Source organism: Taudactylus pleione, unplaced genomic scaffold (genome assembly GCF_031769625.1).
Source record: "Taudactylus pleione unplaced genomic scaffold, aTauple2 ptg001382l, whole genome shotgun sequence".
NCBI classification, from domain to species: domain Eukaryota; kingdom Metazoa; phylum Chordata; class Amphibia; order Anura; family Myobatrachidae; genus Taudactylus; species Taudactylus pleione.
Genome location: NW_028285782.1, coordinates 105,364 through 129,672, shown reverse-complemented (window position 1 = coordinate 129,672; position 24,309 = coordinate 105,364). Strand labels below are relative to the sequence as shown.

The window sequence follows — 24,309 nt, the reverse complement described above, 5'->3', positions numbered from 1 at the left end:
TCTTGTACGTTTCTTCCATGCTCTGTTAATAATTAGAAAATAATATTAGTACATTGTACCGATTACACCATGTGCACTTAGTAACATTTATAACAAGATATTATACAACATAATATACATTTTTGTGTCTTTGTAGAAAAAATATAGATCTTTAAAACCTTAGGATTATTTACTAGAGTGTAACATCAGGCGTGCACGCAGGGGGGATTCCGAGTGCCTAGAAACCCCCCTGGCCGCTGATTTATTGCAGCCAGGGCCGTTTCTAGGGCTGGGCTGCCTGTGCAATCGCACGCCTCTCCCTGAATATTTTTTTAAAATGTAGGCAAGTATGAATTGTACCACTATGTCATGCTTCAATAAAAAGATATTTAAAAAAAATAACAATAATAATAAAAGAAATATATAATGTACATACATGCAGAGGATGCCATTCTTGCACCCAGCAGTGCTGCAGCCTCAGCTCTACGTTCTTAAAGGCCAGGTGGCTTTGGCAGGGTTCTCCAGGTGGAGGTGACGAATGAGAACCCTACAAATCCTTCCTGCTCCTCAGCTGTAAGTGGTGGTTTATGGGCCTCTGCTGCCTCCATTCTTTCCAGATGTTTAGTTTTGGAGGCAGGCGGTGGAACAGTTGGCTACAGAAAGAAGGAATAAAGTTTATACCAGTGACTATTGTATCTTTTATTTGACTTAGAAAAACAGGCATTTACAAAACTTACTTTTGTAGAGGTTTTGTACAATAGTTTAATAGTTTAAATGTTAGATTCTTACAATAAGGTACATTTACTAAAGTGCAGGTTTATAGAAGTGGAGTTGTTGCCGATAGCATCCAATCAGCTTCTAGATATTATTTTCTAGAAGATGCTAGATAAATAATAAGTAGAATCTGATTGGTTGCTATGGGCAATAATTCCACTTCTAAAATCCCTATATCAGTAAATATACCTCCAGATGTCTATATAAAGCTAAAGATAGTGGCATAAATGTTGCACAACGAACTGTCACCCAGAGTGACCCTATATAACAGTATTGCAGTAGATGTTTACATTGCTCTGTTGCAACTAAAGGTGTTTGTCTACTCCAGTGGTCTCCAACCTGTAGCTCCCGGTCTTAATTTTGGTAGCTCACCTAGCTGCAGTACTGTCGAATCAACTAGGAGGAAGTGACCTCTGATGTTTGCTCCTCCGTAGCATTGTCACCATGGGAGGAGCCACATGGCAGCACGTCAGGTGATTTCCGCAGCCTCTACAGCAATCACCTGACATGCTTCCCCATGGTTTTCTAAAGTAGCTCACACTTCAATTAAGTTTGGTGACCACTGGTCTACTCTATGCTCTCAGGAGAAGTCTATGTAAGCTAGAAGTGCACCTTGATGTGCATATAGGAGAATACATTTTTAAAGGATCACTATGGAAAAGAGTAAACTAAGCTTTAAGTCCAATCTCCAACCACATATTTACACCTATTTATTAAAATAAATACTTATAGCTTTTCTCCTAAAATACTATATTATGTATGGCTCTGTGTGCTAGTGATGCTAGAAATGCGTTTCTCCACTGATGTGCAATATGAAGGCTAAGAGGAGTCCCAATAACATTGCTGCCTCACAGTGCTGGGGTCATGAGCTCAATTCTCTAGCAAGGCCCAATTTGTGTGCAGTTTGCATTATCGCCAGTATTTCAGTGGGTTTTCTCAGGTACCCCAGGTCATACATGCCAACCTCCCGGATTTCGCAGGAGGTTCCTGAATGGGGAGACTATTAGCTGCGATCGGCGGGTCCGTGGGTTAGGGCCTAATGACGTGATTCTATGAGAATCATGTCATTTTGCTCCACCCCCTAATTAAAATATGCATCTACATGGCAAATTCCCACAGGACGGGGCTTAATTACGCTATTTCATCCGCCCCCAACTCCGCCCTTCTGCTTCTCCTCTCCTGGCTTCTCACGGGGAGGAGAAATCCTAAGTAGGCAAGTATGCCCCAGGTACCTCCTATACTCCAAAAACATACTAGCAGGTTAATTTACTACTGGCAAAAAATTACCCAAGTTTGTGTGTTGCAGAGCCGGATTAAGGGGGATACGCAGGCTGGGGTGTCCCTTATGTGTGCACGCCGAAAGCGCGTAGACAAGGAACCGATCAATTTGTCCCAAATGTTTTTTAGGTTCTCATACTAAAGTGACCTGGGGTCCCCAATACCTTAATCAGCTCTGGTGTATTGTGTTATGGAATTTACACTGTAAGCTCCAATGAGGCAGGAAATTATATGAATGACAACTTTTATCTATATAGTTCTGCATAACTAGTGACATTATATAAATAAACAAGGGATGTAGTTACGATCCTGGCACTCAGCAATCAGAATCCTGGCGACATCGGAATCCCAACCGCCGGCATCCCGACTGTAAAGGTACCCACACACATAGCGATATTTTACACTATCTGGCCGATTCCGACGCACTGGAACGACAGATCATGTAAAATATGGCCAAATCGTAAGTGAATCATGAGTCCCCACTCACGATCACGATGCGTGTCCCCGCAGGTCGCACATCGCATCGTCAGATCTGCCGTGCTGTACGGCAGATCTGACAATCTAGGACACGATGCACTATAAAAAAGTTTGGCTGAAGGAGATCGGATGAAGGTTGGACAGCATATCGTGTGCTGAGCTGCCGGGGAGAGTTTCAAGGGAAATTGGACACATCATCGGATCGTGAGTGCATCAGTATGTGTGTGGGCACCTTAGGGGAGGGGTTAGGGTTAGATACTAGGGGGAGGGTTAGGGTTATGCTGTGGGAGGAAGGGTTAGGGTTAGGCTTCGAGGGGGAGGGTTAGTGTTAGGCTGCGGGGGGGGAGGGTTAGGGTTAGGCTACAGGAAAGATGGGATAGGGTTATGACACTTATCTAATTGGGTCTGGATTCTGGCTATCAAGATGCTGTTGTCTGTATTCTAACCGACGGAATCCCGTATCCAACCCATAAACAAGAATAATAAATGTCAATAATAGGTTGAGTGACAGCTGGAACATACATGCACATGTGCACATCTCCTTAGATCCATGTATCTGACACGTATGCATTATCTGCTGACCAGCATTTAGTTACAGGCTGTACAGTAGCTCATGGAACTTCTGTGCTATACTTACTGGTGCAGGTATGTATGGGGGTGTGGTGCTAAGGGCTTCAATAGCGACCCAGTCAATTGGCTGAAAAAAGGGATGGTGGCGGATGTTGCCATTAACTCCTAGTCGTCTGGATGGATCTTTATGGAGGAGCTGAAAAAATAATTAGCATTTAATTTAATGACTTATACAGCACAGTAGCTCAATACAATAATTTGAGAAACATTTCTACTGCCCGACATATAAAGTGGTTCGTCCATGGCCACAGCATGTTATACTGACATTCTATCTATGGTTGTAGAATGTCTCCCATTATCATTCCCCATTTCAAGAACATCTACCCTCCAAGCCATTTCTTCTCATATTGGCCCTAATTATGATTTATCTGTGTAACAATGGATTGTCAGTATGGGTGTTTCTATAATGGGTGCAGGGTGTACAGTGAAGACTGGCCCCTGGGTTCAGGGAGCCTCACACCGGATACTCTGCACCCATACATCATACTGCTCTTTCTGGCATCAGCCTCACAGAGGCCCTGATTCAGAGCCGGACGCTCTGACAGAGCGCTCGCTCTGAATCAGGGCCATCCCTCTTAGTTTTTAGAGCGGCCTCCTGGCCGCTCGCATAGCTGTGGGTTCCCACCCACAGCTATAGCGAGCGGCCAAAAAGATGGTCACGATGGTCAAGACCATCGCGACCATCGGGCTTGCGATGAGACCCTTGTGGTAGGGTCTCATTGCCGCAAGCCCTGGAGTGTTTTCGGCTCTATCAGAGCCAAAGGCACTCCCACTGACATCACTTGTGATGTCAGAGGGGCCGGCCCCAGACGGTAGGCGTTCCCATGGGAACACCTCCATCTGGGCAGCCACGCCAAGTCACTCTACATCAACAGCACGCCCTCTTTGTAACGAGACCCACAGCAACGGCTTGGCCGTCGCTATCTGGGTCTCGCGCATGCGCATGACGGAGCCGGCTCCATCGTGCGCATGCGCACTTGGTCAACATTGACCCGCTTGCGAGTGCTCAGTGCTCGCGAGTGGGTCTGAATTAGGCCCTCAGATCACTGAAGCAATTTTCCCGAAGATCTGCACATGTGCAGTAGACAAATCCCTGGGAACATGGCACCATCACTGTGTTCCCACTGTGTTCCTGCATACGCACAGTAGACACTGGCACAGTCCCAGAGACTACTCAGCAAATGTGCTGGAGAGAGAGGGAGGATCCATACGGAGTCAGCACATGGGCCCCCTCATCACTTGTACCACACCTGGTGCTCAGGTTTTTTTGGAAATGTGAATATTACTTCTATAGTTCTTATTACACAAAGCATATGAATTATAACAGCATGATGGTGTACTAAGCCCAGTGGACACTGCCAGAGCTTTTCTATTACCTCACCTGTGATCACTAGAAATATATTTATTGGGCTTTGTAAGAAACATTCCTGCAATTATCTGTAATGTCTCCAATTTGTCTCACTATACAATAGTCTTCCATTACTTATACAATAATTGTATTTCTGATTGCAGAGAAAACAGTTGTATGACACAGGTAGCTGTGTAGGTTTTGCACTGAAATGTACTTTATATTTATTAAGTATATTTACAAATGGGAAAAGCCATATCTCAATGGAAAACACCCATTAAGATCTTCTACCTATCTATCAATAGTGACAGCATTACTAATTGCAGCGATAGCCCTCGGCAGAGAAAAGCAGTGCCGTAGGGAGGGTGGTGCGGCCGGTGCCTCCACACAGGGCGGAAGCCTGGAAGGTCGCCGGCCGCTACCTGCTGGGCTCCGGAGGTCTGCAGGAAGAGACCTCCTGGAGTGCTACGCGGCAGAGGAGAGCAACGCTAAGGAAGTCCCCGTCCCCCACCCATCGGCCGCTCGAAAAGGTAAGCGCTTACGGGTCAGGAGGGGGTGGGGGGGAGCGAGAGGGGCGGCAGTGCAGCACAGAGTGCACAGCCATCCTGCTACGGCGCTGGAGAAAAGATTAATCTATATCCCATAAAAGTTCTGCCACACTCTTTCTTCTGTAAAATAAAATAGCACTAAAACATAATAATTTTATATACAGTATATTTTATTGCTATTTACTTTCTATATATTTTTTCATCTATGAGTGGACCTAAAAACCCAAGGCTGTCAGTACCATTGTGCATGTGTGAGCCAGCTAGAAGCTGAGTCTGGCCTGGAGAAGAAGTTAAGCCTTACAGCTCCTGTCCAGTATTGAGAAGTCACTAAGCTGACTAGGTGATATTGCATTAATAAATTGCATCAATACCGACTTTCTAATGCAACAAAGGAGAGATAAAAATATCCCTATCATGGCATGCTGATAAGTAGGCCTCTATGTATCACTCTGCATGCCTGAGATTTCGCAAACATTGTGAGATCTCATGCACAGACGTACTACAGAATCCACAGACTGGAGTCCTGTTCCTGGACAGAAGGGGGCCAGCCCGCAGTGGCACTGTGTGGCTGTGATCAATCTCCCCTGCTTTTTGTATTCTCTGTATGCTAAACTTTGCCAGGATCAAGGATTGTGGATTGATTATGCTGTCTGCCACAGTCTGAATGTATCGAGTGCTAAGCTGCTCATGAGCCAGGCACTGTTACAGTGTGTTTATGAAGCCAGCCCCTCAGCCCCAGAATTTGTGTGATTTAAGAGTATCCCAGTTTTATGGGATTGTGTGAGAGTGTGTGGCTCTGATGAAGTTCAAACCTAGGAAAATCCTAATCCTGGTCAAACGACATCACCATGCCAAATTTGGTGGAGCTAGGTACAAAACTCTGGCTGTGCATACAGGAAAAACAGACCACCGTAATATCCCATTTGTGTACATTAAAACAATAGTTGATACAGAGGGACGTTAAGCAATAGTGATTGGCTCCATACGTACAGAGGTTCTCACTCTTGTTTCTACATATGCCCCTAATCAGGACCAACCAAAGTTTTTCCAATCTTTATTCTGACATCTAAGTAAGAGTTGTGCAGGGTCATATAATTTTGGGAGGGGACTTTAACACTGTCCTCGACCCTTTTTTAGATAGATCCGGTTCCCCTAAAACGAAGAAAGAAGCAAAACAATCTAGCGCCTCCCTCTCTCTTACATCTTCCCTCAAACAGCTTAATTTATGTGATTCTTGGCGCCTCTGTCACTCTTCCGCTAGGGACTCTACCCATTTCTCTGCGCCACATCAACACTACTCCCGTATTGACATGATTCACATTTCTCAATCACTTACGTCACTAATTTTTGATGCTGGAATTACGCCATTCACATGGACTGACCATGCGGGGGTTTATATTTTGCTGGATTCATATAGGGCTCCACGGGGGACTCGTAAATGGTGTTTAGATGATTCTCTTTTATTAAATCCCTCTATGGTTCTGGAAACCAAAAATGCTTTGTCAAACTACTTTAAAGAAAATATATCCCCTGACATTTCTTCTGGAATCATTTGGGAGGCTCATAAGGCCACCATCCGAGGCCGTCTAATTGCAAAGGCTTCTGCAGACCACAAAAAAGCAGCCCAAGAAATTATTTCTTTAGAGTCTCAAATCTCTGCTGTTTTGGATCAACACAAACGCTCCCCTAGGGCCTCTCTCCTTTCCCAGATTGAATGCCTGAAAGGGCAACTGAATACCCTTTTGTCCAACCGGGCTGCCGCTATTTTACAGAAACTACATCAACGGTTTTATGACAAAGCTGATAAAATTGATACTTTTCTAGCAAATAAGCTGAGATGTAAGCAAGCCTTGAATACAATAGATAAATAGTTGTCTCACAAATTAGGTGCCCTTACATATGACCCTGCGGTGATGGTGGAGGAGTTTAGGGACTAGTTCTCTCTATAATTTAACAGACCCTTCCCTTTCTTCTTCCACTGGTCCCGAGGTAGTGTGCTCATATCTGTCCAATATTCCTTTACCGAGTGTGTCGGAATCCCAACTTTCTGAACTTAATACAGAAATTTCATTAGAGGAGACAATAGCTGCTATCAAATCCATGAGGTCCTCAGCTGCCCCAGGTCCTGACGGCTTTACAGCTCAGTATTATAAGTCATTTGTGAAGGAGCTTGCCCCACACCTTACCTCCCTTTTCAATAACATTCTGGATGGTGCATCATTTGCACCTGCCTCCACATTGGCTGATATCGTGGTAATTGCAAAAACTTATAGAGACCCTAACTATAGACCAATTTCACTGCTCAATGTAGATATAAAAATATATGCAAAAATTCTAGCCAACCATCTAGCCCCACTTCTTACCCATCTAATACACCCAGATCAGGTAGGCTTTATCCCAGGACGTCAAGCATCTGACAATACTAGGAGAGCCATAGATTTAATTCCTTCTATCCACACTAAAAAATTGCCCTAAATAATTATGGCACTAGATGCTGAGAAGGCATTCGACCTTATTTCTCGGAATTTTGTCTTTGGGGTACTCCAGAAAATGGGGTTTTCTGGAAAGTATCTATCTGGTATTCTAGCTCTACATCGATCCCCCCTGCTATATCCCTTGGGAACCCTGCTCACTCCCTGCAGCCTCTCCTCTCTGAAATTAACCTTTATTCCGGTTACTCGGGCTACAAAATTAATACAAGTAAAACAGAAGTGCTTGACTTCTATGTTCCTGGGCCAACAAAACTCCTTTTGGAAGCATCTTTTCCATTTAATTGGCATAAACAAAAAATTAAATATCTAGGTATTTTCCTAACACATCACCATCACCAGTTATTTCAGGCAAATTTTCCCCGTATTTTAGATCAAATAAAGTCAGATCTGAATTCTTGGTCTGGTTACTTTATATCTTGGATCGGCAGAGTAAACTCTGTTAAAATGAGCGTGCTCCCTCAGATACTTTACCTTTTTCAGACTCTCCCAAGTTTTATTCCTCCCTATGTTTTTACATTTTTACAGTTTCATACTTCATGATTTATATGGGCAAATAGACATCCCAGGATACGTTTAAAATTGTTGCAATGTCCTACACATAGTAACGCAACTTGCTCACTGTGTGCAGTGGTGTAATCCTGATGCTGGGAAGGTCTGGGTCGCTATTGAGGCGGTTTCCGCTCTTCTCTGGCTTCCGAGGTCTCACAGACCTAAAAATGTAATTTCTCACCAAATTGTTTCCCGCTCATTATTGATATGGGATATACTAATAGAATATTTGGCATGGCTCCTAGTCCTTCTCCCGTTATTCAGATATTTCATAACCCTACCTTCCCTCCAGGCAAAAATAAAAATTTTTTATCCCCATGGAGAAAAGGGAACATTTTTTACTTAAACGATATCACTAAAGATTCGAGTTTTCCCCAATTTTCTCAGATTCAAGAGACTATTGCTCTACTTTTTTCCAATATTTGCAATTTAGGCATTTCCACTCTAAAATGAAACACCTTTTAACTTTCCCCAAACAGATGTTTAATTTCTTCTCTCTTTGGGCTCTATTTATTAACATTATTTTTACTAAAATAAAGTGAAAAAGGGTGTTTTCACACCCTTTTCACATTATTTTAGTTTCACCTGTATTTATTACAGGGCAATTGGAGTAGAATTAGTAAAATTCTACTCCAAGCCCTAAGTATCACTTATTTTTAGTAAAGCAGATCGCATTTCCCATAATTGTAATGGGAAATGTGATCTGTGTGCAAGTTACTAAAAATAAATTGTAAAAAAATACCGGGGGAAGTCCTGTGATAATAACGCCACCTGGATGTGGCGTTATCCAGGGTCTCCCCCGGTTACCGGGCTCCCACTCTGCTCTAACGGGGAGAGCAGAGGCGGGAGCCGGTACCAGTAATCAGCTGTGTGGTCTAAGCAGACCGCAAGCTGATAACTGTAAAAAAAAGAAAAAAAAAATTAAACATTTTTTTTTTCACTTACCTGAATCCAGGGACCGGTGATCGGGCCTCCGGTGATGGCTCCTCTCCGGTCAGCTGGTCTCCCACAGTGCACTGGGGCCCGGTCATCAGGTAATCGGGCACCAGTGCAGTATGGGAGATCACCTGATCGGGAAGCCCGGAGAAGACCACCGGAGGCCAGGAGGATGCAGGTAAGTGTAATGAAGGGAGGGGGGGGTCGCGGGGGGGGGGAGGGGGGGGTCGCGGGGGTCTGCGTTCGCGGGGGCGGGGCTTAGCGCCGGGGGGCGGGGCTTTGCGTCGGTGGGGGGGTAGTAGCGGTGGTCGGTCGGCGCATGCGCAGGCTCTTAGTCGCGGTATTTTTTCCGAAAATACCGCGACTAGAGTGCGGATGGGATCCGCAGGGACAGAGCTTTATCGCAAGCTCTGTCCCTGCAAGGGATTTATAGTAAATCCCTGTGATATTACCTGAATTCGCAATGTGAATTCACTCGGTAATATCACACTACAATCCGCATTCAATATGCGGATTGTAGTAAATAGAGCCCTATATAATGCTCGTTGAGGGGCTGTAAGTGCAACGTGATTCTTATGAAAAGGCCTGGGCGGTAGATTTGGGTACCTCTTTAGATGATGAGGAATGGACAGAGATTTGGGATAATGAAGCCTCTAGCTCAATCTGTGTTAAGATTAAAGAAAATACATACAAGCTACTATATAGGTGGTATTATGTTCCCTCTCGATTGCGTAAAATGTATCCTGGCACGTCTAACAGGTGTTGGAGAGGTTGTATAGATGAGGGCACATTTCTTCACATATGGTGGACTTGTCCTAAGATAGTAGTTCCCTGGAAAGAAGTTATTGGCCTGGTACAGCCTCTACTCAATATACCTATCCCTTATGATCTTAAATATATTCTTAGACCTCACTACGCTGACTAGGCACCAAAACAAATTGATGCACCATATTGTTAATGCAGCAAAATGTCAGATAGCTTTGGACTGGAAGAAATTCGATTCTCCCTCCATGCAGTCTATCCTATCTCGCATTTGGTATATTTATCGTATAGAATATATGACTAGCATTATTAATCATTCTTCTAAATCTTTTGATAAAGTATGGAGCCTGTGGTTAGTCTCTCAATCTGCCCCTTCTCCTTTTGCTTTGTAAAAATTATTTTATTTGTATATGTATGTTTGCAGTGTATGTATGCATATATACATAGTAATTTGTTTATTATTACTCTGATGACCCACCCCAGGGTCTTTCCTCTCTTATTAATTTTTTTTTATTTATTTTTTTATCTTTTTTACCTCTTTTCTGCTTTTTCTCTCTTTCTACTCAGCCTATTTTGTTGCTGAATACACTGTTTTTCTCTCTCTCTATTTTAGGTTTGATTATTTATGTTAAATATAAAAATGGATCACAATTTACAGCTATTTTTTTGTATTATAAGATTCAGACCTTGTCTTTTTGCCAACTATTTGTATAAGTATGTCTTTAATTATGTTGGTCTGTGTTAATCAAATGATTTGTCTAATAAAAAGTGTTTAAAAAAAAAAAAGGAAAAACAGACACACACAAACACTCTTTCTTGCTTAGATTCAATTAGGTGTGAAATCGTCTGATTTTATCGCCGGCCATAAAAATCGGCCGATTTTGCGGCAAATTTTCACACCTCATCATAAATAGATAGTGTAAAACAGGCAAAAAGTTTTCACTATCTTAGACCAGGTAAAAACAAAAATCCCTATTTAAGCCTGAAACTGTGGGGATTTATTTCAGAACCCTTTGGACTCCCCCCTAATGATAAATGACCCTAAAATTATTTGAAATTTGCGCAATTTGTTGAAAAATTACCGGTCAAATTTTGGGTGAAAGAAAAAATCTTTAAAAATGTTTATTGTATTGGATCTGGTATTTCGGGGTGCTATATGGATGTGTCAAGTGTTTTAAACATTGCACATGGTTGCAGCAGGCGCTTTCTTAACGGTTTTTAAAAGTGCGCTTTTATGACACAAAAATATACTTGCACCCATTTTGATGTACCCCCAGTTTACATGGAACAATAATTTCCTGGGAGAAAATAGCTTTCTTTAATTTTTGAACATTTTTTCATATACGCGAATTACTGCCAACCGACGACTATTTAACTGCCCAAAATACTTTTATTACAGCCAATCATACACTTCTAAAATAATTTTTTATTTATGTCAGCCATTTTTGGGGGTATAGACGCAATTTCCTGCATATCCTGACTTTTATGCCTATTTTCGCCTTGGTTTTTTGGCTAAAATCGACGAATTTTGCCAGCGAAATCGGACCATTTTATCGCCTGCGATAAAATCGGCCGATTTCACACCTAATTGAATCTGGCCCATAGATGTGTATCTATCACTTCCCTCCTGCTGTGTACAACGTCATATAAAGTTAAAATCACATAAGTTACAGTAATAATGTATAAATGTAATCTTACCTCTTCAATGATGTCTTTGACTGCAGTGCCTGATGCAGGAAGTCTTTTAGGATTGTATGTAAGACTTCCGGTAATCATTTGAGTTAAAATAACTCCAAACGAAAACCAGTCTGCAGCGGCATTATACTCCTCACCAGAACGCACCTACCAGAAGAGAGATATTCATTATCAGGCTTTTAGCAATCAGTTTTACATTACAACTTTTTTTTAATTGACCAAGTCCATCATTCTGTATAATATGTGTTTATGTGGAGACAGAACACACAAAAGTAGAATCATAATACAATGTAATGTGCCAACTCAGGACACTGATGTGTGGCTTTGGGCAGTCTTGTAATCATATTAGCATGTGCTATGTTTCCTGAGGAAGACTGCATGTAAATTAACCTAGTATTAATTATCAGTTGTGAAGCTTGACCTGGAATATTAGGGAATATAATAATAGTTGCTGTCTTGGTCTCCTACCTTGCTCGACATTTCTTAATATTTATTCAGTGACATCACAGCATACAGTACCTGCACAGACACTCACTACCTCCAAGTAAGCCCCTGCTTTGCCTCCAGGAATTCAGGCAGCTCCGTCCGTACTAAACTGCTGCAGCACAAGCCATGGGGGCGGAGTCACAGCAGCCATACACTGAAGGAGCCACAGGACGGAGCAGGAGCAGAAGCAGCAATTAAGGTAAGTGTACTAAAATTATCTTCTTGCAGCAGTGTCTGTATAGTGTGGAACTACAAGACTCTGCATGCCCTGCCATAGCTCAAGCTGAGACTTGTAGTTCCATGCTTGATACTCATAGATGCCCTCTAGACTGTGATAGTGGGAAAGCGCACTCGCGGCAGCAGCCGTGAACCTGGAAGTGCTGGGTGCGCTTAATGCACAGTGTACTTTGGATTACAGCAATTGATGGCTGGACACACTGCATGGTAGGTAAGCACCTTTTCCTTGAGCACTCACTGGTTTGTGAGTTCAAGTACTTCACTATATACAGTATATGGGTCCGGGAAGACAGTGCAGTGTGTGTGCTGCTGTTGATGCATTCTGTGATGACCCTCTGACCCTGATGCTGAGTTGTTACTGTTACTCTGCCTGGATAAAGGATTTTTAGGATCACAAACGTCAACATGTGGCATCTGTAATGAGCAACAATTGAGCTGGCTGCCTGCATGGGTATGACGGTGGCATATTAAAAGTTTATATTTCTTCACAACATGGTGAATGCTTTAGTTTTCCATTGCCTTGGATCACTTGCTAGTTTTAGCAGGGCGCCACATCCTGCCCGATTTTAAAAGGGCAAAATGGGCCTTGCCCTTTTAGCAGCACCCTGATAAAACAGCATGCCCTCAGCCTTTCCCACCCGCGAGCCGCAGTGTCCTGTGGGTGGGAAAAGTTGCGGTGACCGATTGGCATCTATTCACCCTGAAGGGAGAGCTTGGGGAATGCCCAGCACCTCTGTAAGTGCTAGGCATGCTTCCAAGTGTGACAGATTGGAAGCGTCCCCCTTTGGCGCGTGCAGAGACTCCTGGCCCGGCCCCCACGGCTCCCTGCCGTTCCCACAGCCTAGCAGGAACACTGTATATACATAGTGCATACTGTATACTGGATACAGGTCTCAGATGCACAGATCTTCATTCACAGATGATCCCCGTGACATTATGTGACACAGCAATAAAAAATGTAATGCTGCTAGGACTTCCAGTAGCAGTTTAATTAAAAAAAAACCCACAGAATTGGTAAAAAAAGATGATAGAAATATTATTTGTTTTAATAAAGCATTTTTTCCTCCTCTACTCCTACACTATCTCAATCAAGAGATGATATACTGTATATAACTGCGATCCTTCTAAAACAGGCAGCCGGTGATAGCTTTTGTTGTCTTCAATTGTTAATAGGGAGAAGACCTCTGGCAAAAAGAACAGTTTTTGCCAGATTTAGGCTCTTTTTGATAAATAGAACTCTAATGGGCATATTAACTAATCTAATTTTGCAGGAAATCCCCAAAAAAACATCTGTTTCAGGGGATATTAAAAAAAATGTCTCCTGGAAGTTTATGCTCGCAATAGAAGCCCCCACAGGTTTCTGTAGGGGCTGCTATATTGTGAGATCTATCAAGCTTGACCCTGTTAGCTAACACCATTGTAGCCCATGGGCTACACATATGGCAGATATTACTGGTATATTACTGCACCCCTGTCACTGGATGTAATTTTATAATACATCCAGGCAGTAAATAATTTCTTATTGCCATGATAAGAGTCTATAATAAATTCTAATTATCGTGTCTAAAACCCGATAATTAATAAAAGGATTCCTAAATAAGAAAGTGCCCACTTACTTGGCCATAATGCTTTTTAGCCATTCAATTTACACAGTAGACAGGGGTCCTCTTTTTTATATTATAGAGAGTCCTTAAAATATCATATTTACTTTGAATAGAAATGCAAGCTGATCACGTGGATGGAATCTGCCACCTGCACTGCACGGAGAAGCTACAGTACCAAGGCGACGCAGACTGTCCAGACAAGCTATAAGGTAGGTGGCTTTCAGCCAATAATACTTTACCCTTACCACTGCCTATGGTTCTTCAGTGTTATGTAACTACAAAAAAATAACATGTCCTATCACAGGGCAAGCTAAAACTTGTAGTTCCAAAATACCTTGGGGAGCCATAGTTTACACTGTTTAATAGACAGCGACCAAAATAAAACACATAGAGGCCTATTTATCAATTAATATACACCTTCTTCTGTGTCCAGCCCCTGTCACCTTCTGTCCCAGACCCCATCACCTTCATCTGGCCCAGCCTCCTTTATATTGTTCTGACCCCACCTTCCTCTACGTCCAGCCTCTGTCACCCCTGTCAGCGAAGCTTTTCGGAGTTTAGTCCCGGTAGTTTACACCATCTTTAGATGGCATAAACTACTGTAAACCTATGGAGGCTATAGGGGCAGGAGGGAGATCTTTAGATCTCTCCCACGGAACCCCCAGCCGCCTCCGGAAGCTGATGCTGTGCGCATGTCCCCAGGAAAGACTTCTGCAATTTGCCGGGGATATAACTCTCAGGGACAGCAGTTACCGCAAACTACTGTCCCAGCATGTTCCCCTTTGTACATAGTGGGAATATTTTCATTAAAAAGCTTTAAAAAGTTGAATATAAGGAGGAAAAAAAAAATATGTTAGGGGCATGAATCAGGAACTCGCATATAGTGCTATGGATTGTTTGAGGGAGGGTGCCCCAAACTGGTGTCTTGCCTAGGGCCTCATGAGGTCTAAATCCTGCTCTGGTGGGGACTAGCTCTCTCCAGTGCTGGGTTACCAGTGGTCTTATAAATACAAAACAACTGTACATTTACAACAAGGCATGTGTGAACCTGAAGTCTCACTAAGAGTTCCTGATAATGAATAAGGTCATACTTGTCTACTTTGCAGGCTTTGGGCCGTATTCAAGTAGAGGCGAAATCGGCTGTTTTCGCCGTCGTTTGTGAATCGGCCATCCGATCGGCCAATATATCAGCCGCGTTCAGCCGATTTGCAGTTGATTTCGCCAACGACGTCGAAAATAATTTTTTTCGCCTAAAAACTGGAGAAAACTTTTCTCCAGCCTAGGGCAGGCGAAAAAAATTAGCAAAATCCCTATTTTTGGATAAAAATGTGGGGATTTCTTACAGAAACCTTTGGACAGCCCCCTAATGATACTTTAGTGAAAAAAAAATGCGCAAGTTGCGTACTTTGGCGAAAAACGGCTGCTGAAATTTGGTCAAAATATTTTTTTTCCTTGAAAAATGCATTTAACGTATTGGGTCTGGTATTTCGGAGGGCCATAAGGATGCGCCAAATGTTTTAAACATTGCATGTGGCTGGCGCAGGTGTTTTTTATTTAAAGCCACTAAAAAAAACACCTGTGCCAGCCACGTGCGATGCTTAAAACACTTGGCACATCTTTATGTCTCTCCAAAATACCAGCCCCTACAGTAAATGCATTTTTTCCCCAAAAAAAATTTTTTACCGAAATTTCAACGGTCATTTTTCGCCAAAGTATGCCATTTACGATTTTTTTTTCCGCTAAAGTATCAATAGGGTGGCTGTCAAAGGGTTCTATAAGAAATCCCCACATTTTTACACAAAAATAGGGATTTGCACATTATTTTTAAGTTTTTTAAATTCTTACATGAAAAATCGTCGATGCGATAATATCGCCAGAAAAATCGGCGATATTATCGCGGGTGCGATAATATCGCCACTAATTGAATATGGCCCTTTGTCTCTGGGAGAAGCAGAGAGAAGAGACACAGCTGACCAAAATGCTACAAATCGCAGGACCGTGGGGAGGGGGTGGAGCTAACATTACACGATCATGTCATTTTAACCCCATCATCTTCCTACAGACCAGAGATTCTCGGTATACTGCCCACTTCACTAGCAAGTGGGCGGCATGCGGGAGATCCGGCTACTCATCAGTGGGGTGCGGGGCACTACCTGAAAAATTGGTAGCCTCCTGCACCTTGTGGGAGAGTAGGTAAGTATGGATAATGGGCCTGATTCAGACCCACTCGCGAGCGGCTGTCCGCTCGCAAGTGGGTCGATGGTCTGCACTGAGCATGCGCACGACGGAGGGAGCTCCGTCGTGCGCATGCGCCAGACACGACGAGCGAAGGACTTTCCTTCGCTCGTTGTGTCCGATCAAAGGGGGCGTGCTGTCAATGTTGATTGACAGCACGCCCCCTTTGGTGGGCGTGCCGGGGGCGTGCCTCCCTGACGGGGGCGTTCCCACGGGAACGCCTCCCGTCAGAAGCCGGCCCACTGACATCACTAGTGATGTCAGTGGGAGTGATTTTGGCTCTGATAGAGCCAAAATCACTCCGGAGCTTGCGGTTGAAAACCTCAACCGCAGGCTCCGGCTCGCAATTTCGATGGTCGCGATGGTCACGACCATCGCGGCCATCAAAATGCACGCTCGTATAGCCTGTGGGTGGTGACCCACAGCTATACGAGCGTCCAGGAGGATGCTCCATGAAAATGGAGCCCGGCCCTCATGCAGAGCGTGCGCTCTGCTCAGAGCGTACGGCTCTGAATGAGGGCCAATGTTGCTAAATCCTACATTTGTTTAAGAGATGAAAGCTACAAACTGCTATTCGCTTGTATCAGAGTTCTAGAAGGGCTCATCATCCTTTCCTCTTCTAGTTACTCATTCGCCTTAATATCTAAGATCTATAAACGTTAATATGTCACATTCCAGGGAATTTATCCTGGCTTATATTTTGGCTCCATGCTTGAATCTAAATACACAAAAGGGACTATTTGGTATTTCTTTAAATTGTTTATTTTTATTAATTTTGGAATTTATTGAAATACATGACAAGTCTATAAAGTTCATTAATACAGCAGCTATTGGACTAAATTTGGCCAAACATGTCACAAACCAATCCAAACCTATGATCTGATTGGTTGTTATAGGATTGTTAAAGATTCAAGAGTTTGTGGAAAATAATAGATTCGATACATTCAAATTTAGATGGTTACACTGATCAATCTGATTGGATTAGGTAATAATGCTTTATCCAAAAAGATTGTATTATATACATTTTTGTAATTACACAATAAGGGGCCTATTCATCATTACATAATTATCTATAAACTCACTGCAAATTTAAAAAATGTGTTGGAGGCATTCATCAGGCCTCCTAACAAACGTATTACTTCCGAAAAGCTGCTCTTTTTGCGGAGTCAGCTTTTTGGACAAGTGATACTTTTCCCTTTAATCTATGCCCTCTCCGCTTCTAGCCGGCTGCCTCTGCCCTGTGTCTCGCCTCTCCCAGCCCGCAGCTTCTGTCTCCCTCCCCTTCTCTGGTGTCTCCTCTCTATAAGCTCCCCTGGTAGCAGCCTGTCCCCGGTTTCTATGCTCTCCCTGCCCACACTTGCTCCCCGCATCTCCCCTCTCACTGGCTGCCTTTTCTCCCCGTGTCCCCCCCTCCCTCCTATTCCGTGTCTCTGCTCTCAGTACCCGGACCACATCCACCTGTCTCCCCAGGGTGTGGATTATTAGGTCTACAGTAAAAAGGTAGACAATGTTTGGGTAGACAATGGAAGTTAGACAGGCAATAGGTTGACAGGGTCTGAAGGTCGACAGGATCTGAAGGTCAACACACTAAAGATTGACTACTAAGAAGGTCGACAGGGACAGAATGTCGACATAAATGGTCAACAATTTTTTGTTTGTTTTTTTTCTAGCCCTAATCTTGACCCTAACCCTCCTGGTGCCTAACCGTCAGGGTAGGTGCATGACACTTACCGTCCCTTCTAGTGCCTAACCCTAACCCTCCCTCATGGTGCCTTGAAATCTATATATGTACTTAGCATTGTGTATTTCAGTTAGCAGATGACACAAAGAAAGCGTACACTCATCCCCAGACTATTTAAGCCTGGGTGGTAAAAGCAGCTGAATGATGGCTATATTCCTAATGCAGATATCTTGCTAACGCAAAGCTAATGCAACCTTATGCGTGTCTTCGTGCTAATGCATCACGCCGCCACACTGTTTTCTGTCTGCTAGCGTAGCTGTTTGCTAGCATAGCTGTGATCATCAGTATTGCCTCTTACACCCACTGTACCCTATGCTTGGAGGAACAGATCGGTGTAAAATAGTGTCCCTCAGGCATATGCATGACTCTCCCATGACACTAACATAAGACGGTCCTCTTCTGTGCTTACGCCCAGTTATCACCCAGAAACACCCATTCTTGTATGGAGAGAAATGGCTGACATCCATCAGACTCAGAATCGCCCAGAAATACGCAAATATGCATTTATGTACTACAGTGCATGCCCAGTTTGCTAAATTTGGCTAGATGCGGCCGCATACAGATTTACATTCGACTTATGCTAGGTACATCAGGGCGGCCAATTGGTAACCTATACACACTTACCAATCGGCCGCTCAACATATCTGGGCAGCCATCACAATTAGCGGGTATTTAAATTTGCCCACCCAGTTGAGATATCAGTGTCATTGGTCCTTGCAGCAAGTGAATGGGCGGTCAGCTGCTGGGCCAACCTGATATGTCTGTGAATTACATCATCCACAGACATATCAATGCACTCGCGATATATCGTTCACCGATCGAACACAAGGGCTGGTGCCAGGTTTCTGGGCACCCTAGGCCAAATTCTAGGCAGCATTTCACCAACTGCCCCTGCTCCCTCCAATTCATAATATGCCACGTATCTGTCTCCCCAGTTAAATAATATACTACACAGCACTGTCCTAAATTCAAAATATACTGTATAGAATATTGCACACAGCAGAGCACCAAAATCATAATGTACCTCATAACACTGCTGCAAATTCATAATATGCCACACAGCTGTGCCATAAATTCATTATATAACACTCAACCATGAATTATGCCATTCATTTTTTTTCACGTGGACTTCAGTGGCCGGTGCCCCTAGGCTGCTGCCTAAAGCTACCTAACGGTGGCACCGGCCCTGTCGAACACAACGATACATTGAAAAGTGTGTGCCAAGTATTAGAATCAGGCCCAATGTGTGTAGTTACATGAGAAACCCATTTGCACCTCACCTCAGGAGCAATGTAGCCACGTGTCCCAACACAGCCAGTGGCTCTCCGGTCTCCATTCATGTTCTCAATTGCGAGACCGAAGTCGGCGATCTTGATATTGCCCGTTTCAGCCACAAGGATGTTCTCTGGCTTCAGGTCGCTGTGAAGAAAGTAAAATATTTGTATGCACTATGCTTTCATACAGACAGGATTTATTTTGATACATAAAATTATATTACACTTTATGTGTGTATTTTCAAAATATTTGTAATTCTGAATGTATGTTTAGAAGCAAGGACTAGAGTGTCAGCACCTATTGTATTCAGTTTTAGGTTAGTGTCTATGTGATCCCACTATTTCATGTACATTTGTATGTAATCAGCAGCATTCAATGTTATATAATAAGTAGAACCCTACTTAGCCCATTAACCTTTTCAATACTAATATGTATGGGTACTGCATGACTAATTACTGATATTGACATTTTAATATAAGCAGCCCAAAAAGTGCAAAACTAGGCTCAGCAGTGATGGGGTTTAAAGATCCTTTTGTGCTCTGCACAGGATTCCATTTACTGCTGCCAGTAAAGGTGACAAAAGCTGTTTTTGGCACTCTAAGAATATTTAGTAGAATGCCTCTGCCAGGCCGTCAGCAGCCCAATTTACTATTCCCATCATTATTGTTTCTAGTCCTATACAGTAATCTCAGTAGTGTCCCCACACATTATACCAGAAGTGATCCCAGCACATTATCCTTAAACAGTGACCCTCACATAATATAACAGGAATTGGGACCCTGTGCAGGGCCTGTCCTGATACAAATTTTTAAAACTCTCCTCACCCGAAAATGACATTAAATGAATAAAACACTTGTGCAGAAGGGAGGGAGTGTGTAAGATATAAGTGGGAATATGGGCTAATGATAAAAAGTATAACATATAGACAGGGCCATAGAGAGCAGTGGTGGGCTAATTGTGCAGGAGTAGCCATGTCCTCTACAACAAAATATGAAAAAATATTAATTGTTGCACCTCAAAGTGGAGCTGTGTGCCACACAGGGGGGTGCAGTGTGTCCCCCACAGATATGGGCAGATCAAGGGGAGGGGCACAGTCATTTTGATCGCTCCTCCCCTACCTCCACACAAGAGGTGCAGGCAGAGGAAATTACTGCCCAGCTCAGTGGCAACAGCTTTCCTGGACCCACCGCAGCCCAGCACACAGCAGCATGTGCTGGGCTGGGGAGAGAGGATGCTGGGGAGAGAGGATGCTGGTGCTGACATGTAAGACGGGGCGATAGACCTGGATCCCCGCTGGGCCCCTCCAACATCCCGGGCCTTGGCAATTAGTACCCACTGTCCCATTCCCTCTGGGCAGCCCTGCACATAGAAAGTAGGGAACAGACATGATAATAAGTATATTACATTCTGTATATTAGAATCTATAGTAATATAACTTCATTATACTATCGCTAAATTGTAACTATATAATTACCGATGGACTATGCCCTTAGCATGGAGATACTGTATCCCGCATACAATTTCTGCACTGTAGAACCTGGTGGATAGAAAATAACATAATGTTACATTGTTGGGACATTTAAATAATGGATGAATGATTTCCAGCCAACACTCCCTACTTTTTCTGCCAATGTCCCCATTACTTGGTTTCATATTTAGTAACTGCCTAATATGATGTCTCTGTTTCTGTGCGTTGGTGCAATTCACTATATAGAATACAGCTTATAATGCCGGGTACACACTGGAGCGATGTCCGCACGATATGTCATTTCCGGCCAAATCGAAACGACATATGGGCCACATCGCTCATGTATGTACAGCCAATATGTGTGCTCCTTCGGCCACTTGCAACACCGTCTGGATGATATCGCCAGAGGCCCCATTGCAGGTAATGAGGTACCATTCCATCCTTTATTACCTTGTTCTGATGTGTACCCATGATCTGACACATCGGCCCATGGGTGGGTACATATCACTCAGTGTGTACGCAGTAAGAGTTTATGTAAAAGGAGTATTATGATACTGATGCCTACAAGATGATACTTTATTTATCAGGATGGAAGGGAACGTATGGAAACAATTTATTTTCACAATCTCTATCACTAATCTAAGGTCATTCATCTCTCAATTAGATAGGTCAGTGCACATGAAGACAGCACCTTTATAGAACGTCAGCTCCACCCCAGCTCTATCCTAATTTGCTGGTGTTAAACGCAAGATTTATTCTCCTTAATTCAAAACCAGACATCAAACTGCCCAATCTGAAACTATTATCTTAATTAGAAATAGGAACCATACAGTTTAGTCTTGTCTTAAGCAGCTCAAACCACATAGCCAATCACCACTAGTCATAAAAAAGAAAGGTGTCTCTGACAGAGGCTAGACCTCATGCCATTTGTGCCATCTCGTCTGTATACTGAAAAACCAATGATCAGGCCCCCACACATTAAGAGTACCGACCCAGGGACAATGGGTGCAGGCAATTAGGGGCCAGGAACATACTGTAAAATAATGGAAACTGTTGTAGAACTACAAGCATCAGTATGCACAATTGGTGCGCTACAGATGTTGCCCCAGTAACAAATAAAATAAAAAGTATTATCCTGCACTAAATTAAATAGCTGTGCCCCATAATATAAAAAGAGCAGTGCCCTCTAATAAATAAAAAGCAGCACCACTGTAGTATATAAAATAAAGAAGAGAGCCCCTATAATAATTAAAATAAATAAGTAGAGCAATGCAATAAATAAAATGGAGAGTAATGCCCCTAATATAAACAAAAATAAAGAGTAGTGCCACTGTAATTAACATAATAAAGAGTAGTGCCCCCGTGTCACGACTGAGGGTTGGTTTGGGTAGGAACAGGCGTGGGAGGCTGAAGGGGAGATCAGAGATGCGTGAAGGAACTTGGGTGGCTTGAGCCAGAACTTCCTCATGTAATGATTTGAGGAGATAGAGATACGGCAGTGGATGATGGGCCCGAAGGCAAGGACAGGAATAGAATGTCTTTAGTAAACGGTAGATTGGGATGAGAACTGGAGGTGATAATACTGAATGAATGAACAGAATCAGATTGGGACCGATGATGCTGGATTGAGAGCTGGATTGATTTGAGACCGATGTTGATGATTTGAAGAACTTGATGGATTTGAATCCGATGTTGAAGAATTGATGAACTTGATCGGTTTGAGACCGATGTTGAAGAACTTAATTGATATGAGTCCGATGTTGATGAGTTGATGAACTTGATCGATTGGACCGATGATGATGAATTGAGCACCCTAATTGATAAGAGTCTGATGTTGCAAGCATCGGATGAGACCGATGATTGGAGATATCGGCTAGAACCAAAGGTGGCTGTAAAACAAGTCTCAGTGGTAAAAACCAGACTGGTGTGCAAGATGGTATAGGAGACTTGTTTACCAGATCTAGGAACAGGATATAACGTACTGGGACCATTCAGATACAGAGTACCTGGGAGCTCAGCAATAAGCTGTAACTTCAGCAAGAAGCGACATTGTAATGGCAACAAAAGCCAGGCAGGAAATAGAATTTATAGGGGAGAATCTCCAGGGATTGGATGCTGCAATCATCTGGTCTGAGAGCAGCACACTGAGTGGTGGATGAAAGTCAGGTGACAGAGTCCAACATGGCTGCACCGCATTCGGTATGGGATCCCGGCTGCCGCATGACCGGCAGTTTGATTCCCGGCTGCGGCAGCCCGACAAAACAGCAGAGCCCGGCAACGGAAGCCCGACAGTGATGGAAATCCCGATCGTCCCTAAGGTAAGTATAAACTAACCTAACCAACCCCCCCTAACCCTAACCCTCCTTAGGGGTGCCTAACCCTAACCTCCCCTCCAAGTGCCTAACCCTAACCTCCCCCCTCTAAGTGCCTAACCCCCCCCCTTCCCCGCTGCCTAAACCTAAGTCCCCCGGGGGGGTGCCTAGCCCTAAGTCCCCCCCAGAGGTGCCTAACCCTAACCCTCCCTCCCCCTAGCCTAACCCTAACCGGGATTACGGCCGCCGGCTTCCTAAACGTATCCTGGCTGCACCTATACTGTTGATCTGGAGGGAACTCTGGCATGCAGTTTGTATACCAATATGCTGGGGAGACACGTTGTGAGCAAGTGACTGTGGAGAGCCATCTCCATACTCAGTGACAGGACACTCAGCAGATGGGTAGACCTAAGCACCAGGCGGGAGTGATGTGCAGTATGAGCAGACCTCTGTGCTATCAGGGAGTGATGCACAGCATAAGCGGGCCTCAGTGCTAGCCTGGACAAGCACTAGAGATGTAAAAAGGTGGTTTTAAGTGTCCGTAGTGTGATACTCCGTAATTAATAAAGTGTAGTACCCCCATAATAAATAAAGAGTAGTGCTCCATGATAAATAAAGTTAATAGTATTGTCTCTATGGGAAATAAAATAAATATTAAAACATTTAAGATCAGTTTTTCAGGTTCCCCCTGAGAGGGCAGGGCCAATTGCTGTGTAGGGTGGGCTCTTACAGAATATAAGGGGTAAAACCCAATGCGATTTAGAAGTTTGAAAACTATCACAAATCTGGATGCAAAACACAGAACAGTAAATACAATGGGTTGGATCTAAAAACCACATCTGATTTGTGGCGGTTTCCAAACCACATACAAAACTGTTCCTTAGTAAATGTCTGCCTTCATGTCACTGACCAACATATGTATAGTTGTGTTTTCCCACTTTGATGAAAGCAGCTGCTCAATTCTGTTACAACTAATGTTTGTCACTGCTAATAGTATTGATATCCCAATTCTAAGCAACAGTATAAGACACATATAATCCATCCATGCCTTTACATACTGTGTTATCTATTTCTATACATCAGGAGAACCCTTCCCGCTGAATAAAACATGAATATTTATAATATATCATGTATCATTAAGTCCTTCCTCTAACCAGTGTCCCTAACAAGATATTCTCCTATATCCTCACCTTGCACTGGGGATGGTAAGGCGGCCTTTCCTCTGCAGGAGACGATGGAAATCTCCGCCACATGCATACTCCATACCGAGTAGTAAATGCTCCTGTGTATGGTAGAAGCAATAGTATCATTATACATGTTAGAGAAGCCAGGAGGGAGAAAGTCGGGCCGTGGGGATTGGCATCTTTACACCGTAAATAAGTAAATTATATACATTATTCATTTTTAAAAAAGATCCTTTGCTTCTTTTCTCTTCATGGGAATATAATGGACAGTCATGGGGATGACAAGGAGAGCAGAGAGA

General features: G+C 43.4%; 1 protein-coding gene across 1 annotated transcript; it reads right to left on the bottom strand.

Annotated features, from left to right (window-relative positions):
• Nucleotides 1-470: 470 nt before the first annotated feature.
• On the bottom strand, nt 471-24,105 carry LOC148442944 (protein kinase C delta type-like). The gene is made up of 6 exons (XM_088463488.1): nt 24,017-24,105; nt 20,521-20,583; nt 19,052-19,190; nt 11,472-11,615; nt 3,146-3,274; nt 471-632 (listed from the first exon to the last, which is right to left on the bottom strand). Exons 1-6 carry the CDS (start codon nt 24,088-24,090, stop codon nt 471-473), a joined length of 711 nt encoding a protein of 236 aa, XP_088319614.1. The 5' UTR covers nt 24,091-24,105.
• Nucleotides 24,106-24,309: the final 204 nt, after the last annotated feature.